The sequence below is a fragment of the Salmo salar genome, chromosome 16 (genome assembly GCF_965601325.2).
Source record: "Salmo salar chromosome 16, fSalSal1, whole genome shotgun sequence".
In the NCBI taxonomy this organism is placed as follows: domain Eukaryota; kingdom Metazoa; phylum Chordata; class Actinopteri; order Salmoniformes; family Salmonidae; genus Salmo; species Salmo salar.
The window spans coordinates 16,618,227-16,641,202 of NC_138306.1; the positions used below are offsets into that span (position 1 = coordinate 16,618,227).

General features: G+C 42.2%; 1 protein-coding gene across 3 annotated transcripts in view; it reads left to right on the plus strand.

Moving 5' to 3' along the window:
• Positions 1 to 22,976, plus strand: part of tspan9a (tetraspanin 9a) — a 287,169-nt gene extending 264,193 nt beyond the window's left edge. For all 3 annotated transcript variants that reach the window (XM_014147922.3, XM_014147921.3, XM_014147924.3), the window contains 4 exons: positions 6,105 to 6,206; positions 6,624 to 6,755; positions 13,867 to 13,950; positions 16,523 to 22,976. In XM_014147922.3, coding sequence (XP_014003397.1) covers positions 6,105 to 6,206; positions 6,624 to 6,755; positions 13,867 to 13,950; positions 16,523 to 16,594 — 390 coding nt within the window. In that variant the 3' untranslated portion in view covers positions 16,595 to 22,976. The remainder of the gene's footprint in view (positions 1 to 6,104; positions 6,207 to 6,623; positions 6,756 to 13,866; positions 13,951 to 16,522) is intronic.

Consider the following 22,976-nt stretch of genomic DNA (forward strand, 5'->3'; position numbering starts at 1 on the left):
CCCTAACCCGGACGACGCTGTGCCAATTGTGCGCCGCCCTATGGGACTCCAGATCACGGCCAGTTGTGATACAGCCCGGGATCGAACCAGGGTCTGTAGTGACGCCTCTATCACTGAGATGTAGTGCCTTAGAGATGCAGCGCCACCCGGGAGCCCTAATGCACACAGTAAAAATATAAACAGGTTAAGTTACAGAGTAGGCTACAAAGTGCAGCTTCGAATGGCACAACGCATTATTCAAACAGGTCTGGACAGGGTTGTTCTTTACGCATGGATGACGTTGTCTTTATATTGTAATCTTGTACTGTAAATATCCTTTAATAGGCTATAGGCCTAAATAGTACCAAAGGGGAAAGAGTGACATGCTGGGAGAATGACCGTGGTTTAGTTTCCTCCAAATCATTGATCAGTGAGTGATAAGTTGCTAACGGAACCTTGACGATAACCTATAGCAAGACGCATGGTCAAATTATGAAAATGCATGAATAAAAGTGTCAATCGATAAAAACTGCAAAGGAGCACGCATGTAAAGCACATGGCTTTATAAATTAATAAAGTGTCAATCTAAAAGTAGCCTAAAGAGTCCTTCGTATTGAAGCCTACATTGGACAGTGGCCTCGCTCGTGCTTACAGGAAGCTATGCGCCTGTTTGGACATCTTCTACACTTTATTGATAGCTGGAAAATGCTCAAAGATTCACAGAATAGAATAGAATAAAATTGAGGATTGTATTATAATACCAATGTATAATTTTCAAATCTGATATTTACAACTGGAATAGACTATTCACCACCCGCCCACCGTTCATTCTGGCTAGATCTAAAGGTACAGGTGATAAATCAGTCAACTACACACTATACCTGGCCATGCACTGAGCTCTTCTACTGCAACTCCATCATAGTCCGTCCCTCATGCATCCCAATACATAGCTCAGTTTAGATTCTGCTATTAAAATCCTTCGCCTTTCTGTAGCCTACAATGTTTTCAAATATTAGATTTTGCGCTGGCATTGGACATGGGAACTGTAGAACACTTTCTCTCATTCGGGATGATATCTCTTCAGAAATATATTTATTTCTATATACCCATTTTATTCAGAGCTGGACATGGTATCGGATTGTGGCGTCTGATCCATCGGTTTCTAATGAAGACCATGATCTAATTCAACCGTGACGTTTACCATATGCTTTCCTTATCCGTACAAGATGCGTCTTTGACTACCTCCAGAGGCGGTCAGGAAGATCTGATCCCAATCAGATCACAATGTGTCTTTTGATTGTCTACACCTGTCGACAAATGTGGGCACAATCAGAAAGTGGACAGGATCAGGACAACGGCTGGCGTCTCTCTCCCATCCTATTCTGCTGATGCAGGTGGATCTGCAGCTCAAAGGAAGCCAGCAGCGTGCTCCATAATGAGATCGATTTTACACTGTCAATGTATCTCCTCGAGATATTCTGTGGATGCATTTTGACAGGTGCTGAGGAAAGTTAATGAGTGATGAGTGACAGGTTTTCTCTAAGAACGGCATAGTTCTGCTATCAGAGAACAATTTTACCGTCAGCATAGACTTACTTGATTCGAGCATGTTATGAGAACTATCTCACACAGAGAAGTGTTTGTATCCATTTCTGCTGCAAAGGGAGAAAAATAGGTCAAAGCAGTGAGAGATCAAGCCTGTCGTTTGTTTCATAGTCATTTCTATGCCTCTCGTTAGCGGTGGTAAAAACTAGATCATTATGTTGCATTTCAAGACATATCGAAGACTCTCACACGTACGATGGAGGGAGGGTGGAAAGAAAGAAAATGGGCTTTTGGGCTCAGAAGATGACTGGTCCCCTGTTCTCTCCTGTGATTGTGTGGCTGTGGGGAGGAGTAATGAGGAGAGAGAGAGACTCGTGGAGGAGAGGAGACATGGAGATGAGGCTGAGAGAGGCAGAGATAGATTATGGTGCTTTTCATCTCATTTCCCTGCACAATGACAGATATGGCGATGCCTTCACGCTGATGAGGAACAATACAGATACACTGCTCTACTTTGGGAGAAAAAAAATGATGATTTGAAATGATGCAAATTGTATTTCAAAAGTTTGGGAGAATTTAAGTGGGTTATGAATAATGAATAATTACTTAGCCTTTTTTTTTTTTGTGAAATTATAATTATCCTGAAAAAGTGAATTCTTCTTTTATGATTAATTCAGCAAATAGTTTATTTACGCCCGTTATGGTAGAGAAATTCTGTGGGTTTTTTCCGCACCGATAACGAATCACCTCTCGAGAAAAATGAGTTCAAAAGTTTTGCTGTGTCTCACTCACTGTGACACTGAATATAAGGGGGCTTCTTCTGGTCTTTCAAAAGGGGAATTTGATATTTGAATGTCCTCAGCAAGACCCGAGTGTCATTACAAGTGTTATTCTCCAGCTGCTCAATTCCTGTCATGCCAGAAGTGTATTTTGATGCCTGAACCATAATAATTATCCCCTCTTGCTATACAGCAACCCCCTCTATAATAACAATGTTCAACTTCTCCCAAGTCAGTCTGTTAGTGTTTCATCTAAGAGTGTAGATTAGAGAGGAGAGGCACACTAGTCTGTTAGTGTTTCGTCTAAGAGTGTAGATTAGAGAGGAGAGGCACACTGCATCTCCTTCCCAATGGGCACAAACTGGCTCAAATCAACGTTGTTTCAACGTAATTTGTCTACATATTGTGACGTGGAATCTAGGTGGAAAATACATTGGATTTGCAAAAAGGAATCAACGTAAACTGTTATTTTATGGGTGTAATGTCTTAATCGAAATGACGGATTGCCTCGTATCCGCTTGTCGGCCCCTCATGCCATAGTTTGTAAATCTCAATTGTCAGTAGGAACCACATTTGTTTAAGCAAGTCAGCCATATCAGCTATGTTTTTTTTAAAGGCAGTAAATGAGGCTGAATTAACTGTTTCGCTGCCAGACAAGGCTCTGCTGGTAGCCAGGTGTAGCAGTGGTAAGGTGTTGGGACTGCTGTTGGGACTCTGCTGTTGGGACAGCTTTATGTAGGCCCTAACAGTTTGTGGGCACCGTTTGTCACAGTTATAGTGCAATTAACGTATTTGTTTAGTTTTGTGTTGTGTAGTGGCTTTGCTGGCAAGCATCCCGCCAATTTTTTTTGTTTGTTTTCCCCACCAAGATTTACATGCTAAAATCGCTACTGCCAATGTGCTATCGTGATAATGATTATTGAGAGATCTCACTGTTGCTATCGAAGTTATTCCAAAGGGTAGGTAAAACAGAGCAAATGAAATGTAACCATATTTTATAAGTCATATACTGTATCATCAATGATACTATTTAGGCGTATATTGCATTTGCAAAGTCATCAACAGCTATTGTTTCAATTCAACCCAGGGTTCAACTAAAAACAGACAATACATGTCCTAGGGTTTCAACCTTTGGTTAATTTCTCATTTAATCTTCATGTTAATAATTCAAATGTTAGATTCACGTCACCATCCGAACCAAAAATCTAAGTTAAAGAATAGGACTAAATCAAGTTTGATTTGTTTCGATTTAGTCCTATTCTTTAACTTTGATTCTGAGATGGAGACGTGAATCCAACATATCAGTTATTCATTTGTAGACAAACTGGATATTGAATTGTGTTTGGTTGTCAACGCAACTAAATATCACCAGATGCACTTTAAATAAAGTTTGATTTGATTTAGTCATATTTTTTTACTTAGATTTTTGGTTGAGAAGTGAATCCAGCATATCAAGTATTAATTTGTAGACAAAATGGAATTAAAGCCAGACTAAGTCAATGGTACAAAATATACATCTCCTTCAAATGTTGATATTTTGTTGCATTGACAACAAAACACAAATCTATATCACTTTTGAAATGCAGTAAATAGCCTATTAACTTGTCGACAAGTTAACAAATTATATGTTTTATTCACGTCTCTAACTAAACCAAAAAAATATACTTTTGGGATTTTGGCAATTAGGGCCGTTATCTACCAACTTCCCCAGAGTCAGATGAACTCGTGGATACCATTTTTATCTCTGTGTCCAGTATGAAGGAAGTTGGAGGTAGTTTCGCGAGCCAAGCGTTAGCAGATACTCATAGACTTCCAGTAATTATGCTAATGCTAGTTATCAATTGCACTAGCACTAGTTAGCAAACTGCATGCAGAGACATACAAATTATATCCACAAGTTCCTCTGACTCTGGGGAAGTCGATAAAGGGCCTAATTACCAAAATCCCTAAGTAGTCCTTTAAAGAATAGGATTAAGCCAGTGGCTCAGATGAAACGATCCAAGTATTAGATACATTTCCGTTAAAGGGTCAGTGCAGTCAAAAACGTGATTTTTTTCTCCTGTATTTGTTTTGTATTTTTGTATAAAAAATGACTGTAAAATCAACAGGAATTCATCGAAAAATGTGTTTTAATTGAGTAAATATATTCCCAATTATTCCCACAAATAAAATGTATGTCTTAATGTAGTCAAACTATGAAATGATTGTTATTTTCAAATATAAAATATTTTTGGGCTTAGTTGTTGTCAATTTGCAGTTTATAAAATATTATTATCATTTCCCGGCCCCCCAACCATCCTCTCAGACAAAAATCGGCCTGTGGCTGAATCTAGTTGCCTACCCATGCTCTCTAGAGTCTAGACGATCCTATCCGCCGATTATGGCTGTGTATGTAAATAAATGTCTCAACATGCCCACACGATCAGACTGAGCAGTTCAATGGCAAAAGGAGGCTCAGGGAAATAAATTATATAATATTACATTTGGAGTTATTTTCATGAAATAAACACACACTGATTTATTAGTCATAGAGTGATGATTTAATATTTAACATTAAAAAAACTGATTTTAAATGTTGATATTTGGTTGAGTCAACCAAACACAATTCGATATGACTTTTGTAAGACAGTAAATCGCCTAAAGTAAAGGTTATCTTACAAACTAATGTAACAGTATTTATTCAACCTTAAAATGAGTAACACATCCATAGCCACATTTTGAGGTTAATGTAATTATGTCTTCCTAATGTAGACCTAATCATAGAAAGCGTGCATCTTCAAGATAGCATTCAAAGGTTGCAGGTCTGTGGAGATCTTTTGCTATAATAATCTGTGCAGAATCTCAAACAGCATCGATCACTTGCACTATGTATTTTCAATGTAATATCAACAGCAATGTACATGTCATTTGGTTGTGATGAGGCACAGTGAGAAAACACATGAAGTATAAATACAAAATATCTGTTTGTTGTGCTTTTAAATGGTTGAAAGCGCAGGAATAACACATTTAGATGACAACTGAATCAAAAATCAGACATTGTTTTTCCATTGGAATTTGGTTGTGCTTTTAGATGGTTGAAAGCATAGTGATAGATAACACATCAGGAATTCAACAACCGTCTGTGTTTTTTTTGTTGCTGTGGGGGAATAAAGGTTCAAGTCTCATTGATCAACGTCTCAACCAAATATTACCCACATTTCCATGTTGAAATGACGTGGTGTGCCCAGCGGGTTGTAACTTCCACTGACAGAGTTGGCACGGTTATTGTGCCATTCATGTCAATGGGGGGGACATCTTGTACTTCTACAGAAATGGTGCTTATGCTTTAAGATTTCAATATGAAACAAATTGCCAGTTTTATCTCCAGTAAGACCAGCACGCACTCCTCTTACAGACACAGTATAATTTCTCCATATAATGACTACCATCTCTGCAAAACGCCTTCAATCTTCCATGGTAGTTTCCCAGCCCTCTAGGCATTCACTTCTGCTCTGGAACAGCCATGCATAGACTGTATGCAATAATCTCATTAACACGTGTGATGAAATATTTATATCCATTAGAAATGACATGAGCACTGATCGTATTGTTAAGATCCAGTCGAGAGGAAAGCGCAATGGCTATGCCAAAAGGCATATTTAAATGTAAGCTCAGTGGAGGGAATCGAGCGACGTCAATCAAAGTCAAACCTTCAGATTTAACAAAAGATATACGGCATAATCCAATGTGCCTGCCGGATTTCTAGGTCACCTGAAGCCATCTATCTAACCAAGGTTTGTGTGTTGTGTTATTGGTCATCAGGTCAGCGAGAATGCCAAGCAGGACCTAAAGGATGGCTTGTCTCTGTACAACACAGACAACAATGTAGGCCTCAGGAATGCATGGAACATCATCCAAGCAGAGGTATGTAGTATGTCACATTCTACGATCATGACCATTCATGAACAATCCACTTTCACATGTAAAACAGCAAAATAACTTTCATGTGGACTCAAGTTCACCTCAGGATAGTGCATAAATGCATTTATAGCGAAGCCTTCGCCTGAAACGATTTTTGCTGTAATTACCATGGATGGTTGAAAAATATATTCACCTGCATCTATTAACAGAACAGCCGGTATGGAACATCCATACAGTTTCTTGGAATATGCTATGGGCTCCTTAAGATACATAGGGACAGCATCTTACCGGGAGCGTACATAAGTAATTACAATAGACTAACTTACTGCCGTATTTATCAGAATTGTTTTAAGGACTCTTTGGACGCACAGACAGGTAGCACTAACTTCTGCTGTCCCCCTCCGTGTGTGTGTCTTGCAGTGGAAGTGCTGTGGGGTGGTAGGGTACACAGATTGGCACGAGGCCCTCAAGGAGAAGGTGGTGCCCGACCGCTGCTGCCAGGAGCACTACCAGGAGTGCGGACGCAACTCCACCAACATGTTCTGGACACGGGTGAGTGGGCGCACTGGACACCAGGCGGGCACAGGGAAGTCACTGTCATAAGATGTGGATCCTCTGGAATAAATTGGAGGCCTATAGGTCATATATTAAACAATCAAATGTTATCAATGTCACAAGCATGGGAAACCAAATAGCATTTTAGCACCAGAAAAGCCAGGCCCTTTGACCCAATGACCCAACAATGTAATAAATACATTTCATATATGGTATCGGAAAAATAATATTTTTTTGTGTTTATAAAGGTCTTGGGTAACATCAGAATATGAAAAAAACATGTTTTTGAACAGAATAGCATTTTCAATAGTTTACATTACTGTGGCACATGCTCATGTTTGGAGTGCATGGATCAGTGGTTATTCTTGGAAAAAGTTTTATTTGGAAATAGAGCAAAGTTTTATTTGGAAATAGAGCAAAGTTTTATTTGGAAATAGAGCAAAGTTTTATTTGGAAATAGAGCAAAGTTTTATTTGGAAATAGAGCTTATCTCTTTAATTTTGAGAGTTAATTGGCAATGGTAAGGGTTTTGGTAACCTCATAATCTGCTCTTTCTGATAATACATAGAAATCAAAACATCTTACCTGCATGTAACAATGTAGGAGGATTTGAAAAAGTTATTTTTTTGCGCTCCAAAAAAATGTATTAAAAAAATCCTCTTAAATCTGCTTATAACACATTCCGTTTGTGATATCGAAATAATTTTTTACAATATATGTGAGTTAAATAGACTTATATAGGAAAAGTCAAGGACGGAAGGTGGCATGACGTACAAATGGACTAACTCGGCTCTTGTAGTGCCAATCGAAGATTCTTTCTGCTCAGAAAAAAGGTGTATCTAAAAAAAGTATATATTTTAAATGACTATACAATAGTTACTTTGCAAGTGTGTTGAGATAAGGATTGTAATATTTTGAACATCATTTAGATTTTAAGTAGCCTAACATTGCTTACTTTGCATTTTGGTCACCGTGTGAACTTTTGCTTTCATTATGCCTAAAACAGCAGTTTGATTTTACAGCACAAAACTTCAGGGTCTACATGTTCCCGCCATATCTGCACTGCTGTATTTATCACCTCAGGATGGGAGATTCCCATTAAGAGGCGTGCAACCTGTGCCTGAAGATGGGTTTGAGTTCCATGGAAATCTTTGCAATAGAAAGCCCCTTTTCAAATGTTAAGAACAAACTGTTTGTGTTTTTAACTAATAGAACCACCATGTGAAGATACTTGTAAATGTGTGTGTATGTATGTATGTACAGTATTTTACATTTTACATTTAAGTCATTTAGCAGACGCTCTTATCCAGAGCGACTTACAAATTGGTGCATTCACCTTATGATATCCAGTGGAACAACCACTTTACAATAGTGCATCTAAATCTTTTAAGGGGGGGGGGGGTTAGAAGGATTACTTTATCCTATTCTAGGTATTCCTTAAAGAGGTGGGGTTTCAGGTGTCTCCGGAAGGTGGTGACTGACTCCGCTGTCCTGGCGTCGTGAGGGAGCTTGTTCCACCATTGGGGTGCCAGAGCAGCGAACAGTTTTGACTGGGCTGAACGGGAACTGTGCTTCCTCAGAGGTAGGGGGGCCAGCAGGCCAGAGGTGGATGAACGCAGTGCCCTTGTTTGGGTGTAGGGCCTGATCAGAGCCTGAAGGTATGGAGGTGCCGTTCCCTTCACAGCTCCGTATGCAATCACCATGGTCTTGTAGCGGATGCGAGCTTCAACTGGAAGCCAGTGGAGAGAGCGGAGGAGCGGGGTGACGTGAGAGAACTTGGGAAGGTTGAACACCAGACGGGCTGCGGCGTTCTGGATGAGTTGTAGGGGTTTAATGGCACAGGCAGGGAGCCCAGCCAACAGCGAGTTGCAGTAATCCAGACGGGAGATGACAAGTGCCTGGATTAGGACCTGCGCCGCTTCCTGTGTGAGGCAGGGTCGTACTCTGCGAATGTTGTAGAGCATGAACCTACAGGATCGGGTCACCGCCTTGATGTTAGTGGAGAACGACAGGGTGTTGTCCAGGATCACGCCAAGGTTCTTAGCACTCTGGGAGGAGGACACAAGGGAGTTGTCAACCGTGATGGCGAGATCATGGAACGGGCAGTCCTTCCCCGGGAGGAAGAGCAGCTCCGTCTTGCCGAGGTTTAGCTTGAGCTGGTGATCCGTCATCCACACTGATATGTCTGACAGTCATGCAGAGATGCGATTCGCCGCCTGGTTATCAGAAGGGGGAAAGGAGAAGATTAATTGTGTGTCGTCTGCATAGCAATGATAGGAGAGACCATGTGAGGATATGACAGAGCCAAGTGACTTGGTGTATAGCGAGAATAGGAGAGGGCCTAGAACAGAGCCCTGGGGGACACCAGTGGTGAGAGCGCATGGTGCGGAGACAGATTCTCGCCACGCCACCTGGTAGGAGCGACCTGTCAGGTAGGACGCAATCCAAGCGTGGGCCGCGCCGGAGATGCCCAACTCGGAGAGGGTGGAGAGGAGGATCTGATGGTTCACAGTATCAAAGGCAGCAGATAGGTCTAGAAGGATGAGAGCAGAGGAGAGAGAGTTAGCTTTAGCAGTGCGGAGAGCCTCCGTGACACAGAGAAGAGCAGTCTCAGTTGAATGCCCAGTCTTGAAACCTGACTGATTAGGATCAAGAAGGTCATTCTGAGAGAGATAGCAGGAGAGCTGGCCAAGGACGGCACGTTCAAGAGTTTTGGAGAGAAAAGAAAGAAGGGATACTGGTCTGTAGTTGTTGACATCGGAGGGATCGAGTGTAGGTTTTTTCAGAAGGGGTGCAACTCTCGCTCTCTTGAAGACGGAAGGGACGTAGCCAGCGGTCAAGGATGAGTTGATGAGCGAGGTGAGGAAGGGGAGAAGGTCTCCGGAAATGGTCTGGAGAAGAGAGGAGGGGATAGGGTCAAGTGGGCAGGTTGTTGGGCGGCCGGCCGTCACAAGACGCGAGATTTCATCTGGAGAGAGAGGGGGAAAGAGGTCAAAGCACAGGGTAGGGCAGTGTGAGCAGGACCAGCGGTGTCGTTTGACTTAGCAAACGAGGATCGGATATCGTCAACCTTCTTTTCAAAATGGTTGACGAAGTCATCCGCAGAGAGGGAGGAGGGGGGGGGGGAGGGGGAGGAGGATTCAGGAGGGAGGAGAAGGTAGCAAAGAGCTTCCTAGGGTTAGAGGCAGATGCTTGGAATTTAGAGTGGTAGAAAGTGGCTTTAGCAGCAGAGACAGAAGAGGAGAATGTAGAGAGGAGGGAGTGAAAGGATGCCAGGTCCGCAGGGAGGCGAGTTTTCCTCCATTTCCGCTCGGCTGCCCGGAGCCCTGTTCTATATATACAGTATACTATATATTTTAGGTATTTTGTTTAATTAGTTGTATTAATAGTTCTAAAAGTCGTTTTTATTAGTTCTAGGCCTATTAGTAGTTGTACAACAACGTATTATTATTATTTAATTGTTATTATTATTAGATAATAGTTGGCAATACATTTGCAGAATGGCCACTTGTCTCTCAAATACATCGTAACAGTTCTCTAGCTAGCGAATTTTCGCCATATTAGCATTGACATGAAATCAGTCAAAACACCTCAAAAGAAGATAGGGTATCAATAACATGGGGAAACTAGCTGAAACAAGCCACTTCCAATTCCCCACATGGCAGTTTCTTGTGATTCTTGCTAGCAATCTGGCTATCTAGAATCACAACAACAAGCTCACTTCTGCCCCATTGTTTTCGTGACGTTGTCAGCCAACCCATCTATTGTAACAGCTGAAACTGTCACTAACTTCCCCGCCACATGGTTGTCACTAGTTAACACAGCCACAATGTCATAATTATAATAATACATCATAATAATAGTACATTTAATTTTAATAAAGCATTTCATTACAGAGTTGTCTCAAAGCTCTACGGAGGAAAGTTAAATAAAAATGAAAAAGACAGTCTGTAGAAGTGGGTTTTAAGGCCCGTTTTAAAAGTTCTGAGTAATGGAGCAGCTCTCAGATGGTCAATGAGAGTATTCCATAGACGAGGGACAACGGAGCAGAAGGCTCGGTTCCCCCATAGTTCAGAGATGTGTTTTAGGAACTGGAGCAGAGAGTGCGAAGTGGCTCGCTGATTGAGGTGGGGCTCAATCCATTCAAGGCTTTAAATACAAGCACAAGAACTTTGAAGTCAATCCTGTAGTTGACTGGTAGCCAGTGGAGTTGGGCCAGGATCGGGGTGATGTGGTTTGACTTCTTGGTCCTGGTCAGGACCCTGGCAGCACTGTTCTGGATTAGTTGGAGCATCTGTAGTGATTTGGCTGGGAGGCCCATCTAACAGCGCATTGCTGTGGTCAATCTGAGAAAATAGGAAGGTGTGGATGAGTTTCTCTGCATTTGGCTGGGAGAGTGATGGAATGAACCGGGCAATATTTTTAAGATGGAAAAACAATGTTTTACATATTTGTTTTATGTGGGCATCGAAGGACAGAGAAGAATCAAACTTGACTCCTAGGTTGAAGATGACAGAGGACAGACAGGTAGATGGCCTGGCCGTTGATCGTAGGGCAGATGTTTCCAGCACTGGTGACCAGCTGAGGTGTCCAGCAGGTCACAAAGCATAGCTTTACTCAATTATGGCTAAACCCTGCCCATTTCTACAATTTCTCAAATTATTTGATTTTAATATGATTTTAAACCTAACCTTAACTTTAACCACACTGCTAACCTTATGCCTAACCTTACCCTTACATTTTCCACAGCCAATTTTGTGGCTGTGTTATCTAGTGGAAGCCACACCACATGGAGATAGTAGATTCTCGTTTTAATGTCACATGTACAAGTACAGTGAAATGCCTTTCTTACAAGCTCTACCTAACAATGGAATAATCAATAACAATGTAATACTAGAAAAAACATGAGAAATATGAAGAAATATGAAAGACACAGTAAGTAAGTAAGCGTACTATATACAGGGTCAGTTCCTATACCATATTTACAATGTGCAGGGATACTGGAGTGAAGGAGGTAGATATGTATAAGGGTAAGGTGACTAGGCAACAGGATATAAGATAAACAGAGTAGCAGCAGCTTGTATGTGAGTGGGTGTGCATTTGTGGTGAGCAGTGGTGGTCGGTGCCTTTTAAGATAAGGGAGGACAATCATTTTGTTATGAGCACGGCCTTATTTCTATTGCAGCATATTGGATGACTGTCATTCATATTCCATTCACCCAGCTCAATGTAACATGGATAGGTTTAGGCTACTACATGATACTTTAATTTTCCCCATACCCATCATTAGGTTGCTATGAGCTTATGAATGCAAGTTTACAACGTACGCTAGGTGCACAGGTCGAGAGAAATTTGAGAAACCAAGATGACGTACATTGACACGTTCAATACTGACTTGCACACTCTTGCCTGCATCTAGCTGATCTGGAGTGTAATCATTAGTCCAACAGTTGCAACGAGAGTTTCTATTGGACAAATTCAGGTATGTTTATCCCCATTTCGTTCCGTTTGCTTCCGTTTAAGAAACGTTTTTCAACAGAATTGATGGAATGAATACACCCCTGATCACATGCAAATATAATTCACCTTCATAGCAGCCACATACATGCAGCATGCAGCATGATCCTATTGATCATTGTATAATTTAATCTCGCATCTATGCGCTCTCCTCCTCTCACCCTTCGCTTGTGGACTTCAGTGCACAACACATCAGCTGTCTGTGACCGCTACACACAGCCTACATCGCTGTCTCCATATTATAACGTCATAGTCAACATAGCTACTAGAACTAACACGTTAGTGAACCCGCTATAATCATGCAGTACAGTGTACAGTCAGCAAGGAGGTTAGCAGTTACACCGACGGGCCCCGGTGGCAAGAAATTAATACAACCAAAAGCTTACCTTGACTTGGCAGAGTTCCAGTGTTGAATAGCCATAGCCAGCTAGCTAACTAACATAGCATCCTTCTCTGTTTGAGCCGGATGTTTGAGTAGGCTAAACTAGCTAGCTGCATTCACGAGCTAAGTAAGGGAAATTGAAAAAAATATGAAATATACAGTAGCTAACTCTCTCTCTCACTTCTCCTTCATTTTTGAAGAAATTAATTTGTTAAAAAATGTTCAACTATTGTCTTTCTCTCTCTTTGAGTCAACTACTCACCAAATCTTATGCACTGCAGTGCTAGCTAGCTGTACTTTTGCTTTCAGTACTAGATTCATTTTCTGATCCTTTGATTGGGTGGACAACGTCAGTTCAAGCTGCAAGAGCTCTGATAGGTTGGAGGACGTCCTCCGGAAGTTCTGATAATTACTATGCAAATCTATGGAAGGGGGTGAGAACCACGAACCTCCTAGGTTTTGTATTGAAGTCAATGTACCCAGAGCAGGACGGAAGCCAACTGTCCTCCGGCTACACCATGGTGCTACCCTACAGAGTGCTGTTAAGGCTACTGTAGATCTTAATTGCAAAACAGTGTGTTTTAATCAATAATTTGGTGACGTGAATATATTTAGTTTAGTTTTATATAGTTTTACATTTAGTAGAGTCTATGGCTTTAACGATTTTCCGGGCCTTCCTTCCACACCGCCTGATACAGATGTCCTGAATGGCATGAAGCTCGGCCCCAGTGATGTACTGAGCTGTCCGCACCAACCCCTGTAGTGCCATGCGATCGATGGCGGTGCTATTGCCATACCAGGCAGTAATGCAGCCAGTCAATATGCTCTCAATGGTACAGCTGTAGAACGTTTTGAGGATTTGAGGGCCCATGCCAAACTTTTTCAATTTGTAGTGACCTGTGAATGAACCAGTGATTGATAACATCTAACAGTACGCATGAAGCAGAGATGATAGCTACAGAAGGGCCACTTCAGTGATTTTACTGTGTCTCTTTCTCTCCCCAACAACCTTGTGCGTCCGAAATATTAAATGTCTTGCCATATTCAAAATTCAACGATTCAAAGTGCTTTTCAATTGCTGTTTTTGACAGACCGTTATTCATCTCCATCGAGTGTCTCTTACTATTCTTCCATATTTCCTCCATCCCCCTATTCTATCTTTCTTCTAGTGTCCGCTCACACTTCTATTGTTGTCACTCTGTCCCCTAGGGCTGCTATGAGAAGGTGGAGGAGTGGCTCGATGACAACAAGCATCTCATGGGAACCATTGGCATGTGCATCTTGGTAGTGCAGGTAAGCAGCAAGCTCTCTCCATGAAGTGTGTGTGTGTGTGTGTGTGTGTGTGTGTGTGTGTGTGTGTGTGTGTGTGTGTGTGTGTGTGTGTGTGTGTGTGTGTGTGTGTGTGTGTGTGTGTGTGTGTGTGTGTGTGTGTGTGTGTGTGTGTGTGTGTGTGTGTGTGTGTGTGTGTGTGTGTGTGTGTGTGTGTGTGTGTGTGTGTGTGTGTGTGTGTGTGTGTGTGTGTGTGTGTGTGTGTGTGTGTGTGTGTGTGTGTGTGTGTGTGTGTGTGTGTGTGTGTGTGTGTGTGTGTGTGTGTGTGTGTGTGTGTGTGTGTGTGTGTGTGTGTGTGTGTGTGTGTGTGTGTGTGTGTGTGTGTGTGTGTGTGTGTGTGTGTGTGTGTGTGTGTGTGTGTGTGTGTGTGTGTGTGTGTGTGTGTGTGTTTGTAACTCCACAGCCACACACTCCCTCTCCCTGTGAGAGATAGGCCAGTAATACAGTCCATGCTCAGTGGGCGTAGTAGCACCTACACATTCTTCCATACTGAAATATTGAAGATGGTGTCTGGTGCTACCTGGTCTTGTCTGAGGAAATCAAAGCACCTTGGCTCTGTGCCCAACGCTGGAGCTGGAGCCAGACACCAGGAAGTGATATAAGACCTGATAAAGAGATCTCAGCCTGCTGCATCCCTATGTTCCTCCTGTCTGTCCTTCCTGTCTGACTCTTTGTCTACCATAACGTACCTGTCTAACTATCTTTTTTTCGTGGTGTGTCTCTCTGACTACCCTAAAGCACCTGTCTTCCCAACCTGTCTGCCTCCTTGTCTACCCTTCCTGTCTTGCCTACCTGTCTAACTCCAGCTGCCTCTCTGCTCTGCCCTACCTACTCTGTGTCAGAGGCAGGAGAGCCCAAGCTCTTTAACGTATAGAAGTAGAGTTGTCACCATGATTTTTGACTGTACCACAGGGCTGGTCTGCGCTCTCTCTGCACACACACATTATCAAATCCCAAACACGCCTGTTGCATGGGGTGTTTTTGAGAGAGGGATAGAAAGAGAGCAGGAGAGAAGTAGAGAAAGAGAGAATGAGAGAGAGATAATGAGGATATATAGAAGGCTGAGCCAGCAGCAGCAGGATAATACACTGTACATAGTTTACTTTTCCTTTGACCTTTGGCCTGACCCCACCACCTAACATTCCCTAGCTCATTACCGAGAGAGTAGTAGAAAAGAGACTCATTAAAGGGCAGTCTGCAGAGAGATGGCCTGTGTGGTCCAGCGGTTAGTGTTGGCACACGTGTATGCCAGTGCCGGCGTGTGTTTGTATCCGGCCCACTGCCCTTTGACTCAAACTCCTATCTTTTCTGTATTCACACTAGTGTCCTATCTGTTCAATAACAAAATATGGAACCTAGAACCATAGATAGACTTTGCTTCAGACCTCTACTTTTCTCTGTAGAGTAAGCTGGAGCCAGCTGGGGAGAGTCCGAATGAGTTAATCCAAAGCCTCTGCCCTACAGGTGCATCTCTAATGCAGACATACTGAACAGGGTGTGTGTCTGTGTGTGACAGGGTAGGGGTTGGAGTTTGGAGTTTGATCTGTGATGTGTGCTTGGCATTGCTCAAGAGCCTGGTACAATAACTGTTAGCTTTTTTTCACCACACTGTGTTAGATATTAGGTGAGACTGGCAGGAGGTATCCCTAAGCATATGGACCCAAGTTTGTCTGGAACGAAAGGGAAAGTCAGCAGCAGCTTCCCAGAGGCTAATGCTAATCACAGTAGCAAAATACTTCCTACGGTAGCTAGCTAGCGAACTTCCAGCTACAGTAAGTGTGGTCTGCATGTGTAACTGACCTGGGTTCAAATACTACTTGAAATTATTTATAATAATTTTGCTGGGCTTGATTGAGCTTTCCTGGCACAATGGAACCAATAGAATAGTCAAAAAAACGTAAACCCCGCCCATATGGCACTCTGGGCAGGCTAACGCTGTTTTTGAAAGATTTCAAATAGTATTTGAACCCAGTTATGTTCTGTAATAAAGAGTTTTACTCACTCCAGTCCTGACTGCTTCAGATAATGGCTTTAGGATCAGCCTCCTGACTTTGATGTGAAAGTAGTCCTACGTATCACAGGCTATTTCTTAATGGAAAACTTCAAAGAATAAACCTTTTTTCGGTGCATCATAATTTACCTCATTGACATAATGTGCTCACTTATCTCACGGTATTTCATCAGTGAGATACAGAGGCATGTTGTTATATTTGATGTTTCAAGACGGCCTGAGAGAGAGAGGAGGTAGCCAATCTCTATCCCTGGTTTGGAAATAGGAAAATGTGGGTTGTTTTCAAACTCTGCTGGGGGATTTTTCTTCAGTGTCATAAACGCAACACAAGCCCAGAAGCACAAGCAGTGAATGTATTTCACCTAGTGTAGCAGAGTACATAACACAAGAGTTTGCTCACATCACTCAGAACTGGCTGCACTGTACCATTCACTGTGTCCTCTGACTTTGATACAATAATGATAAAACATTTTTTATAGAGACTTCAAAGATAAAATTCATTTTTATCCCTCTCCTTCTCTACAGCTCCTGGGAATGGCGTTCTCCATGACACTGTTCCACCAAATCCACAGAACAGGGAAGAAGTATGACGCTTAGCGTGGGACAGACAGCACACAGGGAAAGGAGCCCCATGTACTGCCTGATGGGATAGACTCTGGATGACCCCCCCCCCCCCCCCCATACCTCCTGTATCACAAAGCCTCCTACTCCCCACTCTTCCCAGAAACCCTGTACAGACTGCAGCTGTGTCACCCTTGTCCTCTTCTCTGTCCACTCCACCATTCATTTGCCAAAGATAAATGGGACTGGAAGATGTCTTATGTCGTCTCTCTCCTGTTCAGAAGTAAATATAAATGATTTGGGCGCTTGGACTAATAGTTTTGCAGGAAGCTTTACTAATGCTCACATCCCCCCTGCAAGACGAAGAAAGCGGTGAAAAGAAAAATTAGATTGTAGTCTCCAGGTTTTCATGGATTTTGTCGTGTTGATGGTTCATGTTAACTTCTTCTTTCCCTTGTAAATGATGAAAGGCTCCGACATGGTATGCTAGTTTTCTACTCCCCGGAACCCTTTTTCATTGAAAATGTCAGACAACATTTTTTCCCCAATACAGTATGATTTTTTTCTTCTAAATGTGTCCTTTATGCTCCTATGAAATGGAGTGCTTGAAATGCTAAGTCAAGACTCTCAAACCCTGTTCCTGGAGAGCTACCATCCTGTAGGTTTTCACTCCAACCCTGTTCCTGGAGAGCTACCATCCTGTAGGTTGTCACTCCAACCATCATCTAGTGCACCTGATTCTAATAATTAGCTGGTTTATAAATTTAATCAGCTTAGTTACAACTGGGGTTGGAACAAAAACCTACAGGAGGGTAACTCTCCGGAAACAGGGTTGGAGAGCCCTTTGCTAAGTGCTATCCGTTATCAGAGGTGTGGAATGGATGAGATGCACAGGAGGCTGCTGAGGGGAGGACGGCTCATAATAATGGATGGAATGGAGTGAATGGAATGGTATCAAACGAATGGAAACTATGTGTTTGATGTTTTCGATGCCATGCTATTTAATCCGTTCCAGACATTACGGCCGCCTGTGATGAGATGTGATGATTTGCTGTGGATCAGGGATGGGCAACTCCAGTCCTAGGGGAGTGAACTGGTGTCACACTTTTCTCCTAGCCCTATAAATAACACACCTGATTAGACTAATTGCATTAATCTAAACTGAAGACTATGGGCGCCTTCCTCTGCCCAGGCGTTGCTGACGCATGCCAGATATTACAATGCCTGGATAGGTATTTTACGTATCAGCTAACCACATCATATGGTAAAACAATCTGTCAGTCGATGACACAGTCAATGACGTGGCACGTAATGTCTGAGCAGGTAGCACACGACCCATGATCAGTTGATTATTGGAGTCTGGTGTTAGCAGTGGCTGGGGAAAACATGTGTCACCAACCAGGCCCCCGAGGACTGGAGTTGCCCATCCTTGCTGTGGATGGTCAGGGGTTGGGATGGGTCATAGGTCAAGGTTATAATGCCATGAGCCCTAAGTGGGTGGTGCCCTGGATTCAGAGAGGTTTTTCCTGTGATGGAAACAATTACACTTCAGAGGAATCAAGTTAAGAGTGCAGGGCTCTCCAACCCTGTTCCTGGAGAGCTACCATGTAGGTTTTCGCTCCAACCCTGTTCCTGGAGAGCTACCCTGTAGGTTTTCGCCCAAACCCTGTTCCTGGAGAGCTACCCTGTAGGTTTTCGCTCCAACACTGTTCCTGGAGAGCTACTCTGTAGGTTTTCGCTCCAACCCTGTTCCTGGAGAGCTACCCTGTAGGTTCTCTCCCCAACCCTGTTCCTGGAGAGCTACCCTGTAGGTTTTTATCTCCAACCCTGTTCCTGGAGAGCTACCCTGTAGATTTTCGCTCCAACCCTGTTCCTGGAGAGCTACCCTGTAGGTTTTCGCTCCAACCCCAGTTGTAACTGACCTAATTCAGTTTATCAACCAGCTAATTATTAGAATCACTAGATTAAGGTTGGAGCGAAAACCTACAGGATGGAAGCTCTCCAGGAATGCCTGAACTCTTTAGTTTTTATTCCCTCTCTTTCTCCATCGCATCCTTTCGCTCTCTCTCTTACTTTTTTCAGAACGGCAGGGGGGAGCGACAAGCTCTTCACAGTACACATTTTCACTGACATTCCTGCTAGACTAAGTGATGATGTGTCTACACCTGTAGTCTGGATGCTGCTGCTGTAGTTTTCAAAGCGCCTCCCCTGCGTCAGTCAGTCACAGAGTGGGTGGAAGGGAGGGAGTCTGATCAAAAGGCGAGGCTGTGGTTCGGATATGGCAACGCGCCCTGTAGGACAAGTCGTTTTACTAGCGCTACAACGGTGGCCTATGTGCGGTTCAACAGCAGGAGTCCTGTTTAGTACAAGAACAAGGGTAGGTTTCAGGGTACGTAGATAACTACACTCTAAACTGCTTTGGAGGGCTTTACCAACAGGGTCATGTTCATTAGGCACTAAATGGAACAAAATGGACTGAAACAGTTTAGGACTACCTGGACTTACGATAAGAAAGTCATTTTTGTAGCATAAACATTTTCCTTTGCATGCCCTAATGAACATGGCCCCGTTTTCCTTTAACATGTCAACATGCAGAAGTAGAGGGAACTTAAAGAAGCATTCACCTGCAACCTTCTGCTTGTAGTAATCAATTCATTGACTTATCGTTAACATGAAGGAGGGGAGGTTGGCTGAACTGACTGGATGTTTACTGTACTTTGGGGAATTTGGTTAGAAGTTAGATAATCGGGACCAGAAGTGTCTCAGTTCTAAAATCTCATCCTATAGTTGCAGGAAGGTTAGAGGCCAGGATGCTGCTTGGGATAAGAGGTGTAAGAACTCTGACATTGCTGCTACATGCGGAGGTCGTGTGAAGGATAGAGGAGGCGGACAGGAGGTAAAGGACATTTTGCCAAACGCAGCTAACTCGGAGACACTGCGGCCTAGCCTTCACACTTTGTCTGCATTAAGGATCATCTTCAGGACCATCTAAGGTCATTCATTAAATATTAATTTGAACATATTGGGATGTACAATACTCTACATAGTGGTAGATTGCAGCAGATGTGGGTTTTGTGCATGGCTGTGTCACAGGCTCAGATAGTTGTTGTTGACCTTTCTGTCTCTGATTCACTGGATGCCCCCATCATAATCCATGTTTTACAACCACAGGAAAAACATGACAGCTGCTGATGTAAAGCACTGGCATGAGCGCTTCACATCCTCTGCCTGGATGCATCCACAAACATTCGGCACAATTTATCGCTCCAGCAAATGCTGCGAGGTACATGCCAGGGTTGACATTTGTAGAGATGTGACAGTTGTCGTCGGTCACGTAAGAACAGGTTTGTACCTTGTGTACCTACATCCTTGTACCCTCTGCCACTTTGCTTGCTCCCAGAAGTAATACTGCATCTGATAATCATAGAATCATAGACTAAAGAGCACATTCATCTCAACTGATCAGATCTGCGATCATTATTGTATTGTGAAAGTCTGACATTGCGACATTGTGTGAAGTGATTTGGGGTGGAAGGGTTAGATGTTGAATGAAATGCAGGATAGCCACTTCAGCATGAAGATAGATATACATGATAAAAATCCTGATACAAAACTGGCTTTACACAGTCCATATGTCAGACTTCGTTCAAGAATCATTTCAAAATCCCAAACAGTTTTTCCCGTTGTCATTCACGTAACGTGTAACTGTCACTGCCATCTCTGAAATGTCGGTTTTCTACCATTGACATTTTTCTGTTCTTCGGAAAGGATTTCATTCAAGTCTTTGCTTCCCGCATTCTCCCACCGTCAAGTGGTTTTTCAGTGTTTTATCAAACAAATGTTGTTTGTTCATGTTCATAGAGGAGAAGTTTATCACTTTAACACAAGTGTTTTATGATGTTTTGTTGTTGTACATTAGCTGTTTTTGTCTCTTGTTTTTATACGATCTGCTCTTTTACTAGGTTCTACTTGGCTTTGTTGTGTCTGACGTTCACCGTCTGTCATCCGGAGAACATGAGTATTATATCCTTGGGATTATAGACAGATAGTTAGACGGGGGAATTGAAGACAAACAGGAACGGAACGTTATTCCTTTTTAAGGTGCAACCTTAACCACCTTCCTGTCTTAACTTCGCCGCAGGCATTTATTCCAGTCCTGTTTTGAGGGAGGAACATGCAGTCTGAGTAGGAGGATCAATACATACTGCATGTTTGCTGTTTTGTTTCTCTATACGAAGAGCTGGATCCAATCTGCATCGTAAAAGTATTGCAGAAAATCCGAGTTATAGGTCGATTTAAATTTAAAGTCAATATTCCCGCATTCACAGAGACTGCATATGTCGGCTCAATCTGAAATGACCGTAAAAATGTCATCCATTTTGTGTACATTAGGATGTTCTATTCTATTATCTGCGGTATGTCTTTAACCATGCCTGTACCGTTCTTGTAAATGCCTGCCCAACTCTGCCCTATGGAGTGTGTTAAATCTCAGATGACACTGACTGAGCAACATAATTCCTCTTTCTGCATTACTCTTATTCTAGTCCTGGGAGTAAATATTCTAATTTCACAACTGATCAACTGTTCTTGTTGCACATCTGCAATAGGAAGGACCCCATTAACCTAATGCCCATTGGCATCTTCTGATATTGACAGAAGATGATATTAACACCCACGCTCTCTCTGACTGTTTATTTATGGAAGTCATTTTCTCAGCTGTACGGGCGTTAACTAATTTCCTACCCATTAATTCATGTTGTTCATCTTTTATTTGTTTGATAGATTGTTTGCATTTGTACTTTTTAATTCAGGAGCATTGTAAACAAAATGTTAATGTGTTTTTTGGGGTTAGTACTGTATTGCTAGTTTAATTTACAGTATTGCAGCTTGTAGTGAGAAATAGGATGCATTTCATTCGTGGATTTGGAATGAGCATTAAGTATTTTTTCCCTCTCTTCACATGGAAACACTGCCACAGACTGGAGATGGAAAGGGAAGAATGGTTATTGGGGGTTTTGTCTGCTATTGAAGCAGCTCATTTCTACCACCTTTGACATATTTTTATAATCTCTTCACTAATCCCTCACAACTAAAGCTGACTATCTGAGCTGTTCTGAAATGTAAGCTCTTGAATGGTGTGTTTGATGTAGTGTCATGGCAAACCGCAGTATTATCTGCTTTCTGTCAGCCTTGTCCTGTGGATTTTTTTTTTTTGCTACATGTAAAAGAACTCTGAATATCTATATTAGGTGGTGCACTACATTTCATTCTTTAAATCCTAATATTTTTTAAATAAAGGAAAGTGTGTCGCAAAATCCCACTATACCCTGTACGCTCATTTGCCTTTCATGTTTGAAGACTGACGTTATTGTGTTTCTTTCCTGGCACCGTTAAGTATCGTTTTTAAAGTAGGGTTTGATTCGGAATAATTTATACTATTTTGGTATATTGAACGGAGTGAATCAGTGAGTGAGCAGTCAGAAGTTAGGCTACATCAAGGGAAACCATGAACAGCATCTTCCCTTAAAATACATGCTCATTTAAAGATAATGAAACCGAAGGGGCAGCTACTGCAGACAGTGTGACGAACTAATCACAATAGAAACTCAAATGACAGTTGTCAGTTTTTAAGTTTTATTGGTCGTATGTACGGGATACGCTTGGTATACACTGTCCAGTGAAACGCTTACTTGCAGGTTCCTTCTCAACAACGCAACAGTAAGAAATAATAAAAGATGAGAATATGAACATAAAGTAAATTACAGTAGAATAGAATAAACATTTTAGCATAAGTATAATACAGGAAGGCCCAGTTTATAGTCCAACATTTACATGTGTATTGGTGAAGGGGGAATGGGGGGGGGGAAGTGTATACATTGAGCAGTATAATAATAGTCTGAGCCATACATAGATATATCTCTATATACTGTATCTCACTATATCTATGGCTCTGATTTTCTTCGAGTTGGTTTCTACAGATGTGTCCTATAAAATTGGCAATTTTATCTAGTATTTTTACTGTTTGTGAGCACAAGAGTATTTTTCTACTGAGCTTCACCCCGAGTTAGGCGTAGATTCAATCCATAGCATTGAAGATCCACGCTACAGCGCGATTAAAATGTAAAGGCAATGCTCCCACGTCACAGTAAACGCAGTATATGTCGGCTCAATAGGAAATTACCTTAAAATGTTCATCTCGGAAGAGCACGGATCATTAGCGCTACAGATTGAATCTAGGCCTTTAATCTGTTCTCCTTCTCTCCTTCCTGTTTGGTAGTGAGTAGAGTTTACTGTGCCATTCCATTCTGGCTTTCTTTAATCTCACTGTTCCTTCTATGCAAAAGAATACCTATTTTAGCCTTTGTACAGACCATTTTGTATTAGTAATATGTACTGAAATAAAGTCATTAGTGGTGAA